Source organism: Oncorhynchus kisutch, unplaced genomic scaffold (genome assembly GCF_002021735.2).
Source record: "Oncorhynchus kisutch isolate 150728-3 unplaced genomic scaffold, Okis_V2 Okis06b-Okis10b_hom, whole genome shotgun sequence".
Taxonomy (NCBI): Eukaryota; Metazoa; Chordata; class Actinopteri; order Salmoniformes; family Salmonidae; genus Oncorhynchus; species Oncorhynchus kisutch.
Genome location: NW_022261983.1, coordinates 9,626,012 through 9,640,684, shown reverse-complemented (window position 1 = coordinate 9,640,684; position 14,673 = coordinate 9,626,012). Strand labels below are relative to the sequence as shown.

General features: G+C 45.6%; 1 protein-coding gene across 4 annotated transcripts in view; it reads left to right on the top strand.

Annotated features, from left to right (window-relative positions):
• LOC109879551 (BAH and coiled-coil domain-containing protein 1) overlaps positions 1–10,870 on the top strand; it is a 65,742-nt gene extending 54,872 nt beyond the window's left edge. For all 4 annotated transcript variants that reach the window (XM_031814375.1, XM_031814376.1, XM_031814374.1 and 1 more), the window contains exons 17-22: positions 1,617–1,725; positions 1,881–1,997; positions 2,548–2,682; positions 2,874–4,147; positions 5,166–5,402; positions 6,452–10,870. In XM_031814375.1, coding sequence (XP_031670235.1) covers positions 1,617–1,725; positions 1,881–1,997; positions 2,548–2,682; positions 2,874–4,147; positions 5,166–5,402; positions 6,452–6,667 — 2,088 coding nt within the window. In that variant the 3' untranslated portion in view covers positions 6,668–10,870. The remainder of the gene's footprint in view (positions 1–1,616; positions 1,726–1,880; positions 1,998–2,547; positions 2,683–2,873; positions 4,148–5,165; positions 5,403–6,451) is intronic.
• Positions 10,871–14,673: the final 3,803 nt, after the last annotated feature.

Sequence of the window (14,673 nt, the reverse complement as noted above, 5' to 3'; positions counted from 1 at the left end):
TCACGCTACTTTATATACTTTAGTAACTAGGAGGATCCTCTCACTGCTACTTTATATACTTTAGTAACTAGAAGGATCCTCTCACTGCTACTTGATATACTTTAGTAACTAGGACGATCCTCGCCAAGTCATCATTTTAATTAACTTTATTGATCTCCAGTGGGGAAATAGCGTGGTCATGACTGTCATTCTTGGCTGCCAGGACAACACCACACACACACACAGTGCGCTCTCTCTCTCTCTCTCTCTCTCTCAAGCAGAGTATCCTTTAGTCAAAATCCTAACAGTGTTTCTCTCCCTGACACATAAGCATTTCTCAACTAGTGTTAAAGGGGGGTTTCCCCTAAGCCCAGTTGCGTAGTCAGTCCATCAGTGCCCTACCCTTGGCAGCTGTGTCGTCCACTTTGTAACGTGTGTGTGTGTGTGTGCCTTCCGCTGTGTAGTGTGTGTGCATGTCCGCTGTGTAAACGGCCGTCGGATAGCAGCTGTTCATGATTACACCATACTTCCACTTTCTTGTCTTATTCCACTTTCTTCCAACAGCCATTCATGAATACCTCCTACACCAAGACCCCATGTTCAACAGCCTTTCATGAATACCTCCTACACCAGGACCCCATGTTCAACAGCCTTTCATGAATACCTCCTACACCAAGACCCCATGTTCAACAGCCTTTCATGAATACCTCCTACACCAGGACCCCATGTTCAACAGCCTTTCATGAATACCTCCTACACCAGGACCCCATGTTCAACAGCCTTTCATGAATACCTCCTACACCAGGACCCCATGTTCAACAGCCTTTCATGAATACCTCCTACACCAGGACCCCATGTTCAACAGCCTTTCATGAATACCTCCTACACCAAGACCCCATGTTCAACAGCCTTTCATGAATACCTCCTACACCAGGACCCCATGTTCAACAGCCTTTCATGAATACCTCCTACACCAGGACCCCATGTTCAACAGCCTTTCATGAATACCTCCTACACCAGGACCCCATGTTCAACAGCCTTTCATGAATACCTCCTACACCAGGACCCCATGTTCAACAGCCTTTCATGAATACCTCCTACACCAGGACCCCATATCCCCTGAGCAGAGCCTGAGGTCCCACTCACACATGTATGTATTCACGTGCGTGTATGCGCAGAAACACACACAACCATGAACACACAAACACGCAGTCACACAAACACACCACCAAAACACATACACATTCCCGCCTATACCTCACACATCATCAGTCAAGGGACCCCTCTCCATGGCAACTGTAAATGAAAACATCCTGAAAGGGGCTCCAGTGAGTGGCGGATGCTGGACCCTGGCTGCATTGTCAGGGAGGAGAATCTGGCAACCTGCAATCACAGTCCCCCCATTCATCTCCTCCTTAGTATTGCTTCAGTCAGGATCTACTGCATCACAGCTTCCGCTCCTTTCAGCTGTGACTGGCACATTGGCATGAGATAGTGCTGCTTGGCGGTGTGGCACAGTGACCAGCCGCGTGTGTGTGTGTGTGTGTGTGTGTGTGTGTGTGTGTGTGTGTGTGTGTGTGTCTTTGCTGTCGGTCTGTAGTGAATCTGGATTGACTCAGTGTCTGTTTGACTTTCAGGTCCTGGATGTGCGTCCAGAGACAGAGTCGGTGCTCTCTGAGGGGACGAGGGTGTGTGCCTACTGGAGCGAACGCTCTCGCTGCCTATACCCAGGCAACATACGCCAAGGTGAGAGATACTGGATCACTTTCTCTGTGTCCACATTCATCCTTTTGAGTTATTATTTATTTGATTCATTCATTAGCAATTTATTCACTTTGACGATTTGACTAACAATGCCTGTGGTTCCTCTCTAAATGTGTGTTTGCGTTGTGCTGATGCAGGTGGTTCAGGGGAGGAGGGGAAGCAGGGAGGTGTAATGGTGGAGTTTGATGACGGAGACAGGGGGAGGATCTCCCTCCTAAACATCCGCCTCCTCCCCCCGGGCTACCAGATCCACTGTGAGTGTCTCTTTTTGTGTCACCCTGTCATCCACCTTGTATGATTACAGGGTTACTAACTATACCTGACCTTCTCATTACAATTATTATGAGACCTTATAAGAGACCTTCCAGTCACATTATGACTCATGGACAATATCTTGCTGCATTTTAGACATTACTATGACTTTATTGACCAACTCAGTGGCCTTGACGTTAGTGTCTGCCCTGTAATTGGAAGGTTGGTAGTTCGATCCCAAGCCAAGGCATAACAAAGAAAACAAAGACAAAATGGGCCCAATGCGCCTCTGCGTGGCACTGAGCATTAAGGAGATAGATTTGGGGGTAAGGTCCTACGATAGGCTAACCTCCTGTCCAGGGGGTGAACTTGTACAGCTGCCTCACACTACAGAAACAGGAGATGGGCTCCTGCTCCTATGAGCCATTCCGGCTCACACTAGCCAAGGCTTGTGCAAGGCTACTTACTTATACGTATTACTTATGACAGTGATTATGCAGGTGTATGTTAGAGATGTATTAACCCCCGCCTCCCCTTCCTGTCCCTCTGTAGGTGCGGAGTCGTCCCCTGCCCACCTGGTGTCTAGCGGCCGGGCGGCTCGGAGGAGCTTCAGTCTGGAAAAAGCTCCCCTGAGTGAGAGAGTCTCGGAGAGACAGGCCAGCACAGAGCCTGTCAGGAGACGACCAGGTCAGACAAGATCATCTACATACGTGCTTTATATCCACTCGATTTGAAAAACAAATGATAGTATATTTAGCCTGATGGGACGCAGAAAAGATGTGTGTCATTCATTTCTTGTAACCTCTTGATCTTGTAAAGGTATATGTAGTGTGAACTGATTGGTGACTTACCAGACATTCAATTGGTTTCAATTGCAGGGAGACCCAAAGGTTCAGGGAAGAAGAAGAACCTGTCAGACAGCACCAATAAGAACGCAGCCCCTCTGCTCAGCTGGCCGGCTGTGGCTGTCCCCAGGAAGAGGGCCTGTGAAAATCTGTTCCAGCTCAACGGGACTCCCAGGAAGGCCCTGAGGGGGACGAGGGAGGCACACCTGTTCCCCCTGCCCCCGGCCCCTGTCTCTACACCGACCAAGGGCCTGTTCAGCAGCAGCTCCTTCGAGGTTGACTCCTTCAGCAGCATCGCTAACGGCTACTCCTCCTTCTGTAGCACCCAGCCCACCGGCATGTCCCTGGGTTCCAGGACCGGGCCCTATGTCCAGAGACGGAGGCCCGGCGAGGTGCCGCGGAGCAGCAGGAAGAGCAGTCAGGAGTTCCTGGTCAAACTGGATCACGAGGGGGTGACCTCACCCAAGACGAAGAACAGCAAGGCCCTGCTGCTGCTGGGCGGTGGCTCTGGGTTCGGGGCCAAAGGCGTGGGCGGCCTCCCCAGGCCTGAGGCCTACTCCCACCCAGTCCTGCTGGTTAAGGACAACAGGAAGGGAGTTTCTGCCTCGAGGGCTGAGCTCCTCCTTAAGGGTGCCCCTTCTCCACAGAGGAAGGCTTCTCCCTCCCTGGCTATGGGGGAGTACGGTGTCGGCGAGCTTGGTCTCAGCTGCCATCGGGACTGCCACAGCTCCTACTCGGACCTGGACAACGAAGAGGAGGAGGAAGAGGAGGAGAGGAGGAGGAGAAGGGGGGCTGCGCTGGCCACAGCAGCCTCTGGAGGACTGAGGACGGCAGGAAGCTTTCTCTCGCGTCTCTCCGTCTCATCCTCTTCCTCTGGTTCCTCAAGTTCGTCCAGCTCAGGCTCCATGTCCAGTTCCAGCCTGTGCTCCTCGGATAACGACTCGTCCTACAGCTCGGAGGATGAGGAGAGCTCCACGCTGCTGCTACAGAGCTGCCTGTCCTCCCACCATGGCCTGCTGCAGTCCCCTGAGCCCCCGGCTGTAGCCGGACCCCACCAGGGCCAACAGTCCTTCGTGGCCAAGGCCGTGGCCGTATCCAACACCAAGGGAGGAGGAGCCACCAACGACCACAGTGCCAACAACAAGCTTCTCAAAAGGAAGGAGTGTAGCAGCTCGTCCCCCTCCAAACCCCCCAGAGACCTGGTGAAGAGGCAAAGGGTTATCCCCGGTGATGCAGGACCAAGACCCAAGATGAACACGTTCCTACCGGGAAGACAGATGTGGAGGTGGTCGGGGAACCCCACTCAGGTGAGACACGGGTTGATCTTTCTATGGTCATTAAGTTTATGCCAATCTATTCCTACCCTAACCCTCTCACAATCCTCCATATCTTAGTTACATGAGACTCTAACCCTCTCACAATCCTCCATACAATAGTTACATGAGACTCTAACCCTCTCACAATCCTCCATACAATAGTTACATGAGACCCTAACCCTCTCACAATCCTCCATACAATAGGTACATGAGACTCTAACCCTCTCACAATCTTCCGTAGCAGAGGTACATGAGACCCTAACTCTCACAATCCTCTGTAGCAGAGGTACATGACCTTTAGAGCCGCACTATTGACCAGAGATACCAACTACTTAAGGTGACTTTAAGCACGCCTAGACTGGTATTCAATCCAACACAATAATCAGTCTTTGCACTGAGGGTGACTTCTAAAGGAGATTTCTCCTTGAGCTGACAGCCACATAGTTTACAGCCACATAGTTTAACAGCCACATAGTTTAACAGCCACATAGTTTACAGCCACATAGTTTAACAGCCACATAGTTTACAGCCACATAGTTTACAGCCACATAGTTTAACAGCCACATAGTTTACAGCCACATAGTTTACAGCCACATAGTTTAACAGCCACATAGTTTACAGCCACATAGTTTAACAGCCACATAGTTTACAGCCACATAGTTTACAGCCACATAGTTTAACAGCCACATAGTTTACAGCCACATAGTTTACAGCCACATAGTTTACAGCCACATAGTTTACAGCCACATAGTTTACAGCCACATAGTTTAACAGCCACATAGTTTACAGCCACATAGTTTACAGCCACATAGTTTACAGCCACATAGTTTACAGCCACATAGTTTACAGCAAACGTGATCTCCGCAAAACATCAGGGAAATGTCTTATAAAAGTTTATCGTATTGAACAGGACGTTTATCTTGAATCGTATTGTATTGTATCGTATTGAATCCCGCTTCCTAGTTCCTAGACGTGACTGTGTGTTCTGAGTGTTCCTGTGTCTCCACAGAGGCGGGGGCTGAAGGGGAAGTCCAGGAAGCTGTTCTACAAGGCCATCGTACGGGGAAGGGACACGGTGCGAGTGGGCGACTGTGCCATGTTCCTCTCTGCCGGCCGGCCCCACCTACCCTACGTGGGCCGCATCGAGAACTTCTGGGAATCCTGGAGCTCCAACATGGTGGTGAAGGTCAAGTGGTTCTACCACCCAGAGGAGACCAAGTTGGGCCAGAGGCACCGCGACAGCAAGGTACATCCACATTCAGGTTCAGATCGTTCTGTTGCCATTTGGGTTGCAAAATCCTGGTTTTAGGAACTGGGCATCCTTCAACTGGGATTTCTGGAAAACCTGGGAATTTGGGGAATTTTAGTTGGGAATGTGCCTTGATGTTGCACAAGCAATAAAAAAATATGTTATCATACCAATCATAGTGCACAGGTTGTTAATCTGTTATCATACCAATCATAGTGCACAGGTTGTTAATCTGTTATCATACCAATCATAGTGCACAGGTTGTTAATCTGTTATCATACCAATCGTAGTGCACAGGTTGTTAATCTGTTATCATACCAATCGTAGTGCACAGGTTGTTAATCTGTTATCATACCAATTGTAGTGCACAGGTTGTTAATCTGTTATCATACCAATCGTAGTGCACAGGTTGTTAATCTGTTATCATACCAATCATAGTGCACAGGTTGTTAATCTGTTATCATACCAATCATAGTGCACAGGTTGTTAATCTGTTATCATACCAATCATAGTGCACAGGTTGTTAATCTGTTATCATACCAATCGTAGTGCACAGGTTGTTAATCTGTTATCATACCAATCGTAGTGCACAGGTTGTTAATCTGTTATCATACCAATTGTAGTGCACAGGTTGTTAATCTGTTATCATACCAATCGTAGTGCACAGGTTGTTAATCTGTTGTCATACCAATCATAGTGCACAGGTTGTTAATCTGTTATCATACCAATCATAGTGCACAGGTTGTTAATCTGTTGTTAATCTGTTATCATACCAATCATAGTGCACAGGTTGTTAATCTGTTATCATACCAATCATAGTGCACAGGTTGTTAATCTGTTATCATACCAATCATAGTGCACAGGTTGTTAATCTATTTGAAACGCGACCATAGTGTAACATTACAGGGGATAGCAAGCTGTCATCGTCTTTTGGTATCTCAGCATATTATGTGTTCAGAGTTGAAGTCGATTGAAAATACTGACATTTGCTCTCTCTCTCTCTCTCTCTCTCTTTCTCTCTCTCTCTCTCCCTCTCTCTCTCTCAGCACGCTCTGTATCAGTCGTGCCACGAGGACGAGAATGACGTCCAGACAATCTCCCACAAGTGCCAGGTGGTGAGCCGCGAGGAGTATGAGCACATGGCCCGCGGCCAGAAACCCAGCAGCAGCGTGACCACCCAAGGCCTGTACTATCTGGCTGGCACCTATGACCCCACCAGCGGTCAACTGCTCACTGCTGAGGGGGTGGCCATCGTCTGCTGAGCTGAGGACATCTTGTCCTAAGGATACTACTGAACCACCCATCTGATGGGAAATGAAGGTGAAGGTCCCCGCAGCTTTGCCTGAAGGACCCCTGGTCTGACTCAGTCCGTAGGAGGATTCCCAGATGGGTCAGTCCTGGAGGAAGTGAAGGTCAAGGTGCCTGTGGCTTTGCCTCAAGGACCCCTGGCCTGACTCAGTCCGTAGGAGGGTTCCCAGATGGGTCAGTCCTGGAGGAAGTGAAGGTCAAGGTGCCTGTGGCTTTGCCTGAAGGACCCATGGCCTGACTCAGTCCGTAGGAGGGTTCCCAGATGGGTCAGTCCTGGAGGAAGTGAAGGACCCCTGGCCTTAGTCAGTGCTGACTAGTGGTGGACGTCAGGGCCAAGGCAGGGCTGTCCCCTGTCTACACTGGATATCTCAACACACACGGCTGCTAGACTGGGGTGTAGTTAGAAGAAGGGGAGGGGGTAGCCATTCACAGCAGTGAACCCCATTCTGCTCCCATCCTCACTGGGTAACTGAAGACAAGGATCTGGGTCCTGAACAACCACAATCCAGGAGGTCAATGACACCCGACTGACTTTCCATTGGTCCAACTTAACATCTCTTTAGTTTAGACTGAGGATGGCATGTTTGAGGGACTGTTTCACACCTCATCTTTACACCACTCACCCATCATAGGTCACCAAATTAGAGCTGAACATAGGTTTGGATTGGACAGCTCAAGGCACCATTAGGTCGCTCCGGACCAGGCCTGTGGTTGCCTCATTTCAGCTGAGTGCGTGAGTGAGTGAGGTATGGGATGTACTCTCCATAGTTCGTCTTCATGATTCCAGGGATGATAAAATATGTATAAGATATCCATGATAAAGATGTAAATATTTGGAATGATTTTTCCAGTCAAGCCATACACTTCAGTACCTCTTGTCTCTCTTATGGATCAGGTGTATAACTGTACAGGTCAGTTATCTGTTCTTTTTGTTGTTGTTGTCTATATGTATATAACAACTATTTTATATACAGTATATATGAAAGGTATCTTTCCATGTTTTTTATTGATTTATTTTTCTATGAGGGGTGAATATGGCTCTTTGTGTTTTTCTTTGGGACGATGAGCTTAAGATGTAAAAGTGTTGCACTACACATGACCTGCTGAGACAGACAGACAGACAGACAGACAGACAGACAGACAGACAGACAGACAGACAGACAGACAGACAGACAGACAGACAGACAGACAGACAGACAGACAGACAGACAGACAGACAGACAGACAGACAGACAGACAGACAGACAGACAGACAGACAGACAGACAGACAGACAGACAGACAGACAGACAGACAAGAGAGAGAGAGAGAGAGAGAGAGAGAGAGAGCACAGAAATGAGAGAAGGATATAACAGGAGAGGTCTCCTGAGAGAGAGAGAGAGAGAGAGAGAGAGCACAGCAATGAGAGAAGGATATAACAGGAGAGAGGAACCATCCTGTTGAAGTGTAAATGTGTCTTTAAATGTGTTACTTTCCACATGTGTTATTTAGTTTTAGAACCATCTTTATTGATGTACTTTTCAGTTGTTCCTCGCTACATAGCAGATCCACGTGGACTGCATTCACGGGTTACAAAAGAATACTATTAACAAGTGAGAAATACAGATATTTACATATATTTATTTTTATTGGTATTGACATACATTCTAATATTGCCCTGGCATCACTTTAACAATGCCATTGTGGCATGCTCTCCACATCATTCAATTCTAAATGAGTTGGTCTGCGTATGCAGGTGTATAGAAGCGCTATACTTCAAGTACACATTTGGACCTGTAAAAACCAAAGCTTCTACTCTGTAGGATCTTCATGAAGTACTATGGAAGTAGTACTTACGAAGAACATCAAGCAGCTGTGTTATTCAGAGATCCCTGGGAACTTAATAATCAAACTGTTTCTCACTCTGAGAATACAAGACGTCCCCCTATGTGCATATATGGCTTTGCTTTGTGACAATGGGTTTTCTTGCACACGTACCTGTAGCTCTGTGAGGTCCAAAGTCCCTGTGGCCAAAATTCATCAGTGACCTGAAACAGGTGGCTGATAAGGTCATACCAAGGTCACGGTACTGTAACATCAAAAAAAGGTTTGAATATTGACAGTTTGTTGAAGATTCAGCAGTTGGGTTTATTGATTAATTAATAGACATGCCTCTTAATTAGGAACACACATGCACTCAATGTTAATGGTGAAGGACAATCAAATTCACAAAGCAATGGATATAGTTTAAAAGTCTCACTGAATCAAAATATTGCTTTTAAATGTTTTATGTAATTTTGTGCCAAATCCATTTAGTCTCAGCCTCTATGTTCTTACGGTGTTTTATTTGCTCATCATCAGCCTTTATTTATTGTCAATGTTGCTGTTTGCTCGTCAAGCCATGAGCTCTCTATGACAACGTCACGTTGTTTCTCCATGTGATGGCACATTTGGTTTAGTTAATAACAGTTTGGTCTTTGAAGAGGCTGCGCAGTAAACAGGAATACAGGAACACTGAATTATTCTCATCCACAAACCTCTCTGAATAACTTCCTGTTTGGACCGGACCCTCCTGCTCTCTGTCTGCGGTGGCGCGACTGACTGACTACATCGCAGACGTTTCATTGCATCAACCAATAGTTATGCGCCACAGTCCGACATCAGATTGCTATGTCGTATGATGTGGTTAGCAGATATGTTAAACACACGAGTGTTGGGATATGGCAGGCGTCTGCAATTTAGTCAGGCAGGAACGCCACCTATGACTCTGCACCCCGGGTTAGATCCCGGGCTGTATCACAATCGGCCGTGATCGGGAGTCCCATAGGGCGGCGCACAATTGGCCCAGTGTCGTCCGGGTTAGAGGAGGGTATGGCCAGTGTAGGCCGTCGTTGTAAATAAGAATTGGTTCTTAACTGACTTGCCGAGTTAAATAAAGGTTAAAATAAGAAGGGAAAAGCTCCATCTCAGGGTCCTCATTGTCTGTGACCCTAACTTCCTGAAAGATTGACCTCCCATTTGTTTCAAGCAAAAAAAAATAACGGTCTAAGGCCGAGATGTTTATGTGGCCGGGATGTTTGTGTGTGTGTGTGTTTGTATGTGCATGCGTATGTATGTTTGCGTGTGTGTGTGTGTTTGTATGTGCATGCATACGGATGTTTGTGTGTGTGTGTTTGTATGTGCATGCGTATGTATGTTTGTGTGTGTGTGTGTGTGTGTGTGTGTGTGTTTGTATGTGCATGCGTATGTATGTTTGCGTGTGTGTGTTTGTATGTACATGCATATGGATGTTTGTGTGTGTGTGTGTGTGTTTGTATGTGCATGTGTATGTATGTTTGCGTGTGTGTGTGTTTGTATGTGCATGCGTATGTATGTTTGTGTGTGTGTGTGTGTGTTTGTATGTACATGCATATGGATGTTTGTGTGTGTGTGTGTGTTTGTATGTGCATGCGTATGTATGTTTGTGTGTGTGTGTGTGTGTTTGTATGTGCATGCGTATGTATGTTTGTGTGTGTGTGTGTGTGTTTGTATGTACATGCATATGGATGTTTGTGTGTGTGTGTTTGTATGTGCATGCGTATGTATGTTTGTGTGTGTGTGTGTGTGTGTTTGTATGTGCATGCGTATGTATGTTTGCGTGTGCTTGCGTGCAAGATGCCTGTAAAAAGAGGCCACTGGATATGATGAAATTAGAATGTAGTTTTGTAACTCCCGTGTCTTCACGTATAACGAGAGAGACAGCCTTAGCATTTTGTTTGGAGGCCAGGTGCTATACTAAGATGGCTCAGAGAACTTGCATTGAAGTTCAGTGATTGGGCAGAATATTGCAAAGGCTCATGGGCCAAAGAAAATCAGGATGCAGGAGCATCTTTCTTTTCAACTCACTTTTGGTTATAAGGGAACGGAAATATAAGGTGTGAAAGGTATGCAGTCTCTGATAGAGTTGTTATGGTAAATATTAATGTTGACACATTATGCTAATATGATGATTATTATTTGAATATTGTTCTATTGAATTATCTCCTGCTATCAATGTTATAAAGACATGTAGATGTGTATAGCACGTTTGGGGGTAAATGTTTTACAAATAAATACTTTAATAATATAAATCTGTAAAAAATGTTTTAGTATGAAGATTTTTTTATCTGGGTTATGAATAAATATCACAACTTAAAACAACGTATTATTTGGATTGCTAATTTATACACCTATGTCCGGCACCTATGTCTGAATGATAATTCATCATTTTCTTGATGAATTCTTTGATAGCAATAGGAATTAGCCGCTTGTGCTGTCCTTTATTGGCAAAAAAAATCTTGATCGCCGGTGCTGGTGAGACTGCTCTGTTTCGACCAATGAGAAGGGTGCTCTATGGTGGAATCTAGAGTGCCTTGCACCACGTTCCATGACTAACACGAATGCAGTGAGCAGTGTACTCACAGTATGATGAGTGCAAGGTTGGGGTCAATCCCAATTTAATTTGAAATTCCAATTAAATTCTTGAATTCACTCATGAACTGGAGAATTTACGTTGAAATCAATTTGAATTTCAACAAATGTTCAAGTTTTGGAATTGGAATTGAATTGGACTTATTATTTTAAATAATTTTAACTTGTACCTCTATAATTCCAGTATACTGTATCTAGGCTGCCTGAACCATGACAAGATCCGCCTGTGGGAATTTAATTGGAATGGGAATTTGTGGAATTGTTGGGGATAATATTGAATTGGAAATGATTTAATTATTGGAATTGACCTAACATTGGAATTGAGAGGAATTGAATTATCTCTGAATTCCAAATCTGACCTGGAATTTGAATGGAATTAAATGGAATTTACAGGGAGAAGGAATTGAATTAGAATTAAATTTGTGGAATTAACCCCAATCCTGGAGGAGTGTCTGTGTGAGATTCCGCTTTCTCAGTCAGTTATCACCACACTGAAGACCTGTGGATTTGCACATACAGTTCTAACAACTGAGTTAAAACTGTTCAGTACTCAGTCAGTCAGTGTTTTCCCTCTGTTCTGCTCTCAGCACTGCCTCAAGGTCCAAGCTAAGGTGTCACCCACATCCCACCAGCCATACATAGATCTACCATATCTGCACATTTGTGCGTTTCCTCGACAACTTGACAAAGACAATCTCCGTCACCAGACTCAAGTGAGATAACTTCGCTGTCATTACCGGAGGGTGGGCACAATATGGGTCACTGACCTTTCTCTCTGAGGGGCCTGGGGGTCCAGCACCACATTTCCCTCCCCCCAACTCCTCCACTTCCCCAGAGCCCATACCTCCCCCATCCCACCGCTCCCCTCCCCTAAACCTCCTCCACCTCCCCCCCTGGCTCAGACGGGGTTAATGAGACATCAGTCATCACAATCTCCACCAGTGGCCCTCAGTGAACACAAACATTGTCTTCTTTTACTGTCTGCAGCCCTTTGTGTGCTAACCGTGGCCACTGTCCCATGTCCAGGCCAGGGCTCGCTCTGCGTCATCACTGTAGGGGTGGTAGGAGCTGGCTGGCCGAATCACCGTGGGGGTGGAGGATAATCACCAAAGGGGTGGGAGAGGCGCCTCAAAACAACTCTCTGTGCTCCAAAGATATAAATTCAAAACAAAGACCTTTGAGTTTATTACAGGCTTGGGTAACTTCATGACAACATGTGTTTGAATATAAATCTTAGTACATTTTGTTATACAACCCTAAAAGCACAAACAGGGATCCATTTTGTCCACAAGGGGTCAAAAGCTTCCATTTCAAAACACTTTTTTGGGGACTTTGTCAAGCAACTAGTTACCGAGACAAAACACAATGGTGCCTATATCACCCATATTGGTGGCTATCGTACACCGTACCAGTATGTCAGATGAGCTCACTCGCCAATTTCTCAGACTAAGTATCACAGAAACAAAACACTTTGAATGAATAACAAAAACTTTTCCTGACAAGTTGCTATTAATGATATTGTCAGATGTGTGTGTACTGGTAGCGAAGTCAGGTGCAGGAGAGCAGAGATTTGTGAACAGGCGCACGCAAAAGTGCAAAACGCGCAAAACAGTCACAAGAATGATGTTTAACAATGAACATCTTCGTGAAAAATAACACTGAAAAAACAAGCCAGTCTGGCACATCAACAATACACACATGATGGGGAACAGAGGAATAAATGCATGTAGATTGATTGGGGAATGAAGACCAGGTGTGCAGGGAACAAGACAAAACAAATGGATACATGAAAAATGGAGCGGCGATGGCTAGAAAGCCGGTGACGTCGACCGCCGAAAGCCACCCGAACAGAACAAGGAGAGGAGCCGACTTCGGCGGAAGTCGTGACAGATATTGATAACAATAACTGTTCAACACGTGAAAAACAGACAGAAACATATATATTTTTTAAATAAATGTGTACAAATATATGCTTATTTTTGGGGATTAAAACCATTTGCTTGAGAAACAAAAAATCCACCCAAAACCACAAATTCTTATCATTTACAGTGTTAAATAACACTAATATGTGAGAACAATATTTTTCTTTTCATATATATTCTTTTCATTTTGTCTTTATAATAAGGTTGGTAGCAACATGTGAAAATCGCTGTGGAAATCTGTTACGGCTCAAGTTAAGTACAAAACCCACAATGGAATGCTCTCTCTATGGGCTGGCTAGATAGCTAGCCAGCAAACGTAGCTACACACAATAATACCAAAGTCAACATCTGCATGTGAAGTGGCTAGTTTGCTGTAAAATCGGCTAAACAAACTCCACTATCAATTTAGGAGTCTACAATCTCACCATGTTCAACCTGTAGATCGATGTGCCTCGCAGAGTGGTGTGACATTCGCAACAGCCATGTACGGCACCAGGCAATGCCCGCGGGACTGAAGAGGCAGACAAATAGGTAAAATGTGGTGGACCCTCTGTTAAATTACACATTTCACATTACACTTGTTTCTCCTGCCATGGCCTAGATCCAGGCATGGCACCCCTAATCCATCTCTCTGTTGCTCATTACCAGTGGCTTGTACAGATTCTGTATCGGCTATGCTAGCTGAGCTTTCCACAGCATTACGTGGGATTACTGTCTCTCCTCGCAACATATGATGTTCACATGCTTATGCAATGATGTAGCAATCTGTTGACACTCTATTGACACTAGACCTGGGTTGAAATACTATTTATTGTATTTCAATTACTTTCAAATACATTTTAAGGAAGTATTTAAAATGGGAATGCATTTGGATAAACATTTTGAAGGCCAATCTTTTCTCCTACCTCTTCCTCCACTCTTCCCCCCCTCCTCTCTTCTCCTACCCTCTCTTCTCCTACCCTCTCTTCCCCCCCGCCACTCTTCTCCTACCCTCTCTTCTCCTACCCTCTCTTCTCACTCTGTATGCAGACTCGTCTCAGGGAGCGTTGCTCGGTGTCAACAGGAGGAATGCTACACTGCACAAATATCCACACCCCATAAATGTCTCGACCCCTGCCTGACCCTGTCTGACCACTGACCAGCTGGGGATTGGGGGGAGGGGATGAAGTTATGAGAAGGCAAGTCTGTGTATTTACATGCCAATTACTTGTCCACAAGGGCAATGCGTGTGCTTGTTAACATCTAGTACAGTGGTTCCCACAGTGGAACCCATGGAGGAACTTTGCCTATCCACTGCAAGTACTTGAGAGGACTCATGAAACCATAGGCCTACTGCTAAAATGCACAAGGGGGTACGACAGGGGTACTCTGGACAAAGCAAAATTCAGTTGGTGGAACAGTAACCGAAAAGGGATGGGGACCACTGACTACGGCTCTGAACATTGGGGGTTCAATTCCAGTTCTAGGCAGTGTTTAAAAATGTGTCGTCGTCAAAAGCGCTAGTAGTGGTAGTCTATAGCATTAGTAGTGGTAGTAGTGGTAGTCTATAGCATTAGTAGTGGTAGTAGTGGTAGTCTATAGCATTAGTAGTGGTAGTAGTGGTAGTCTATA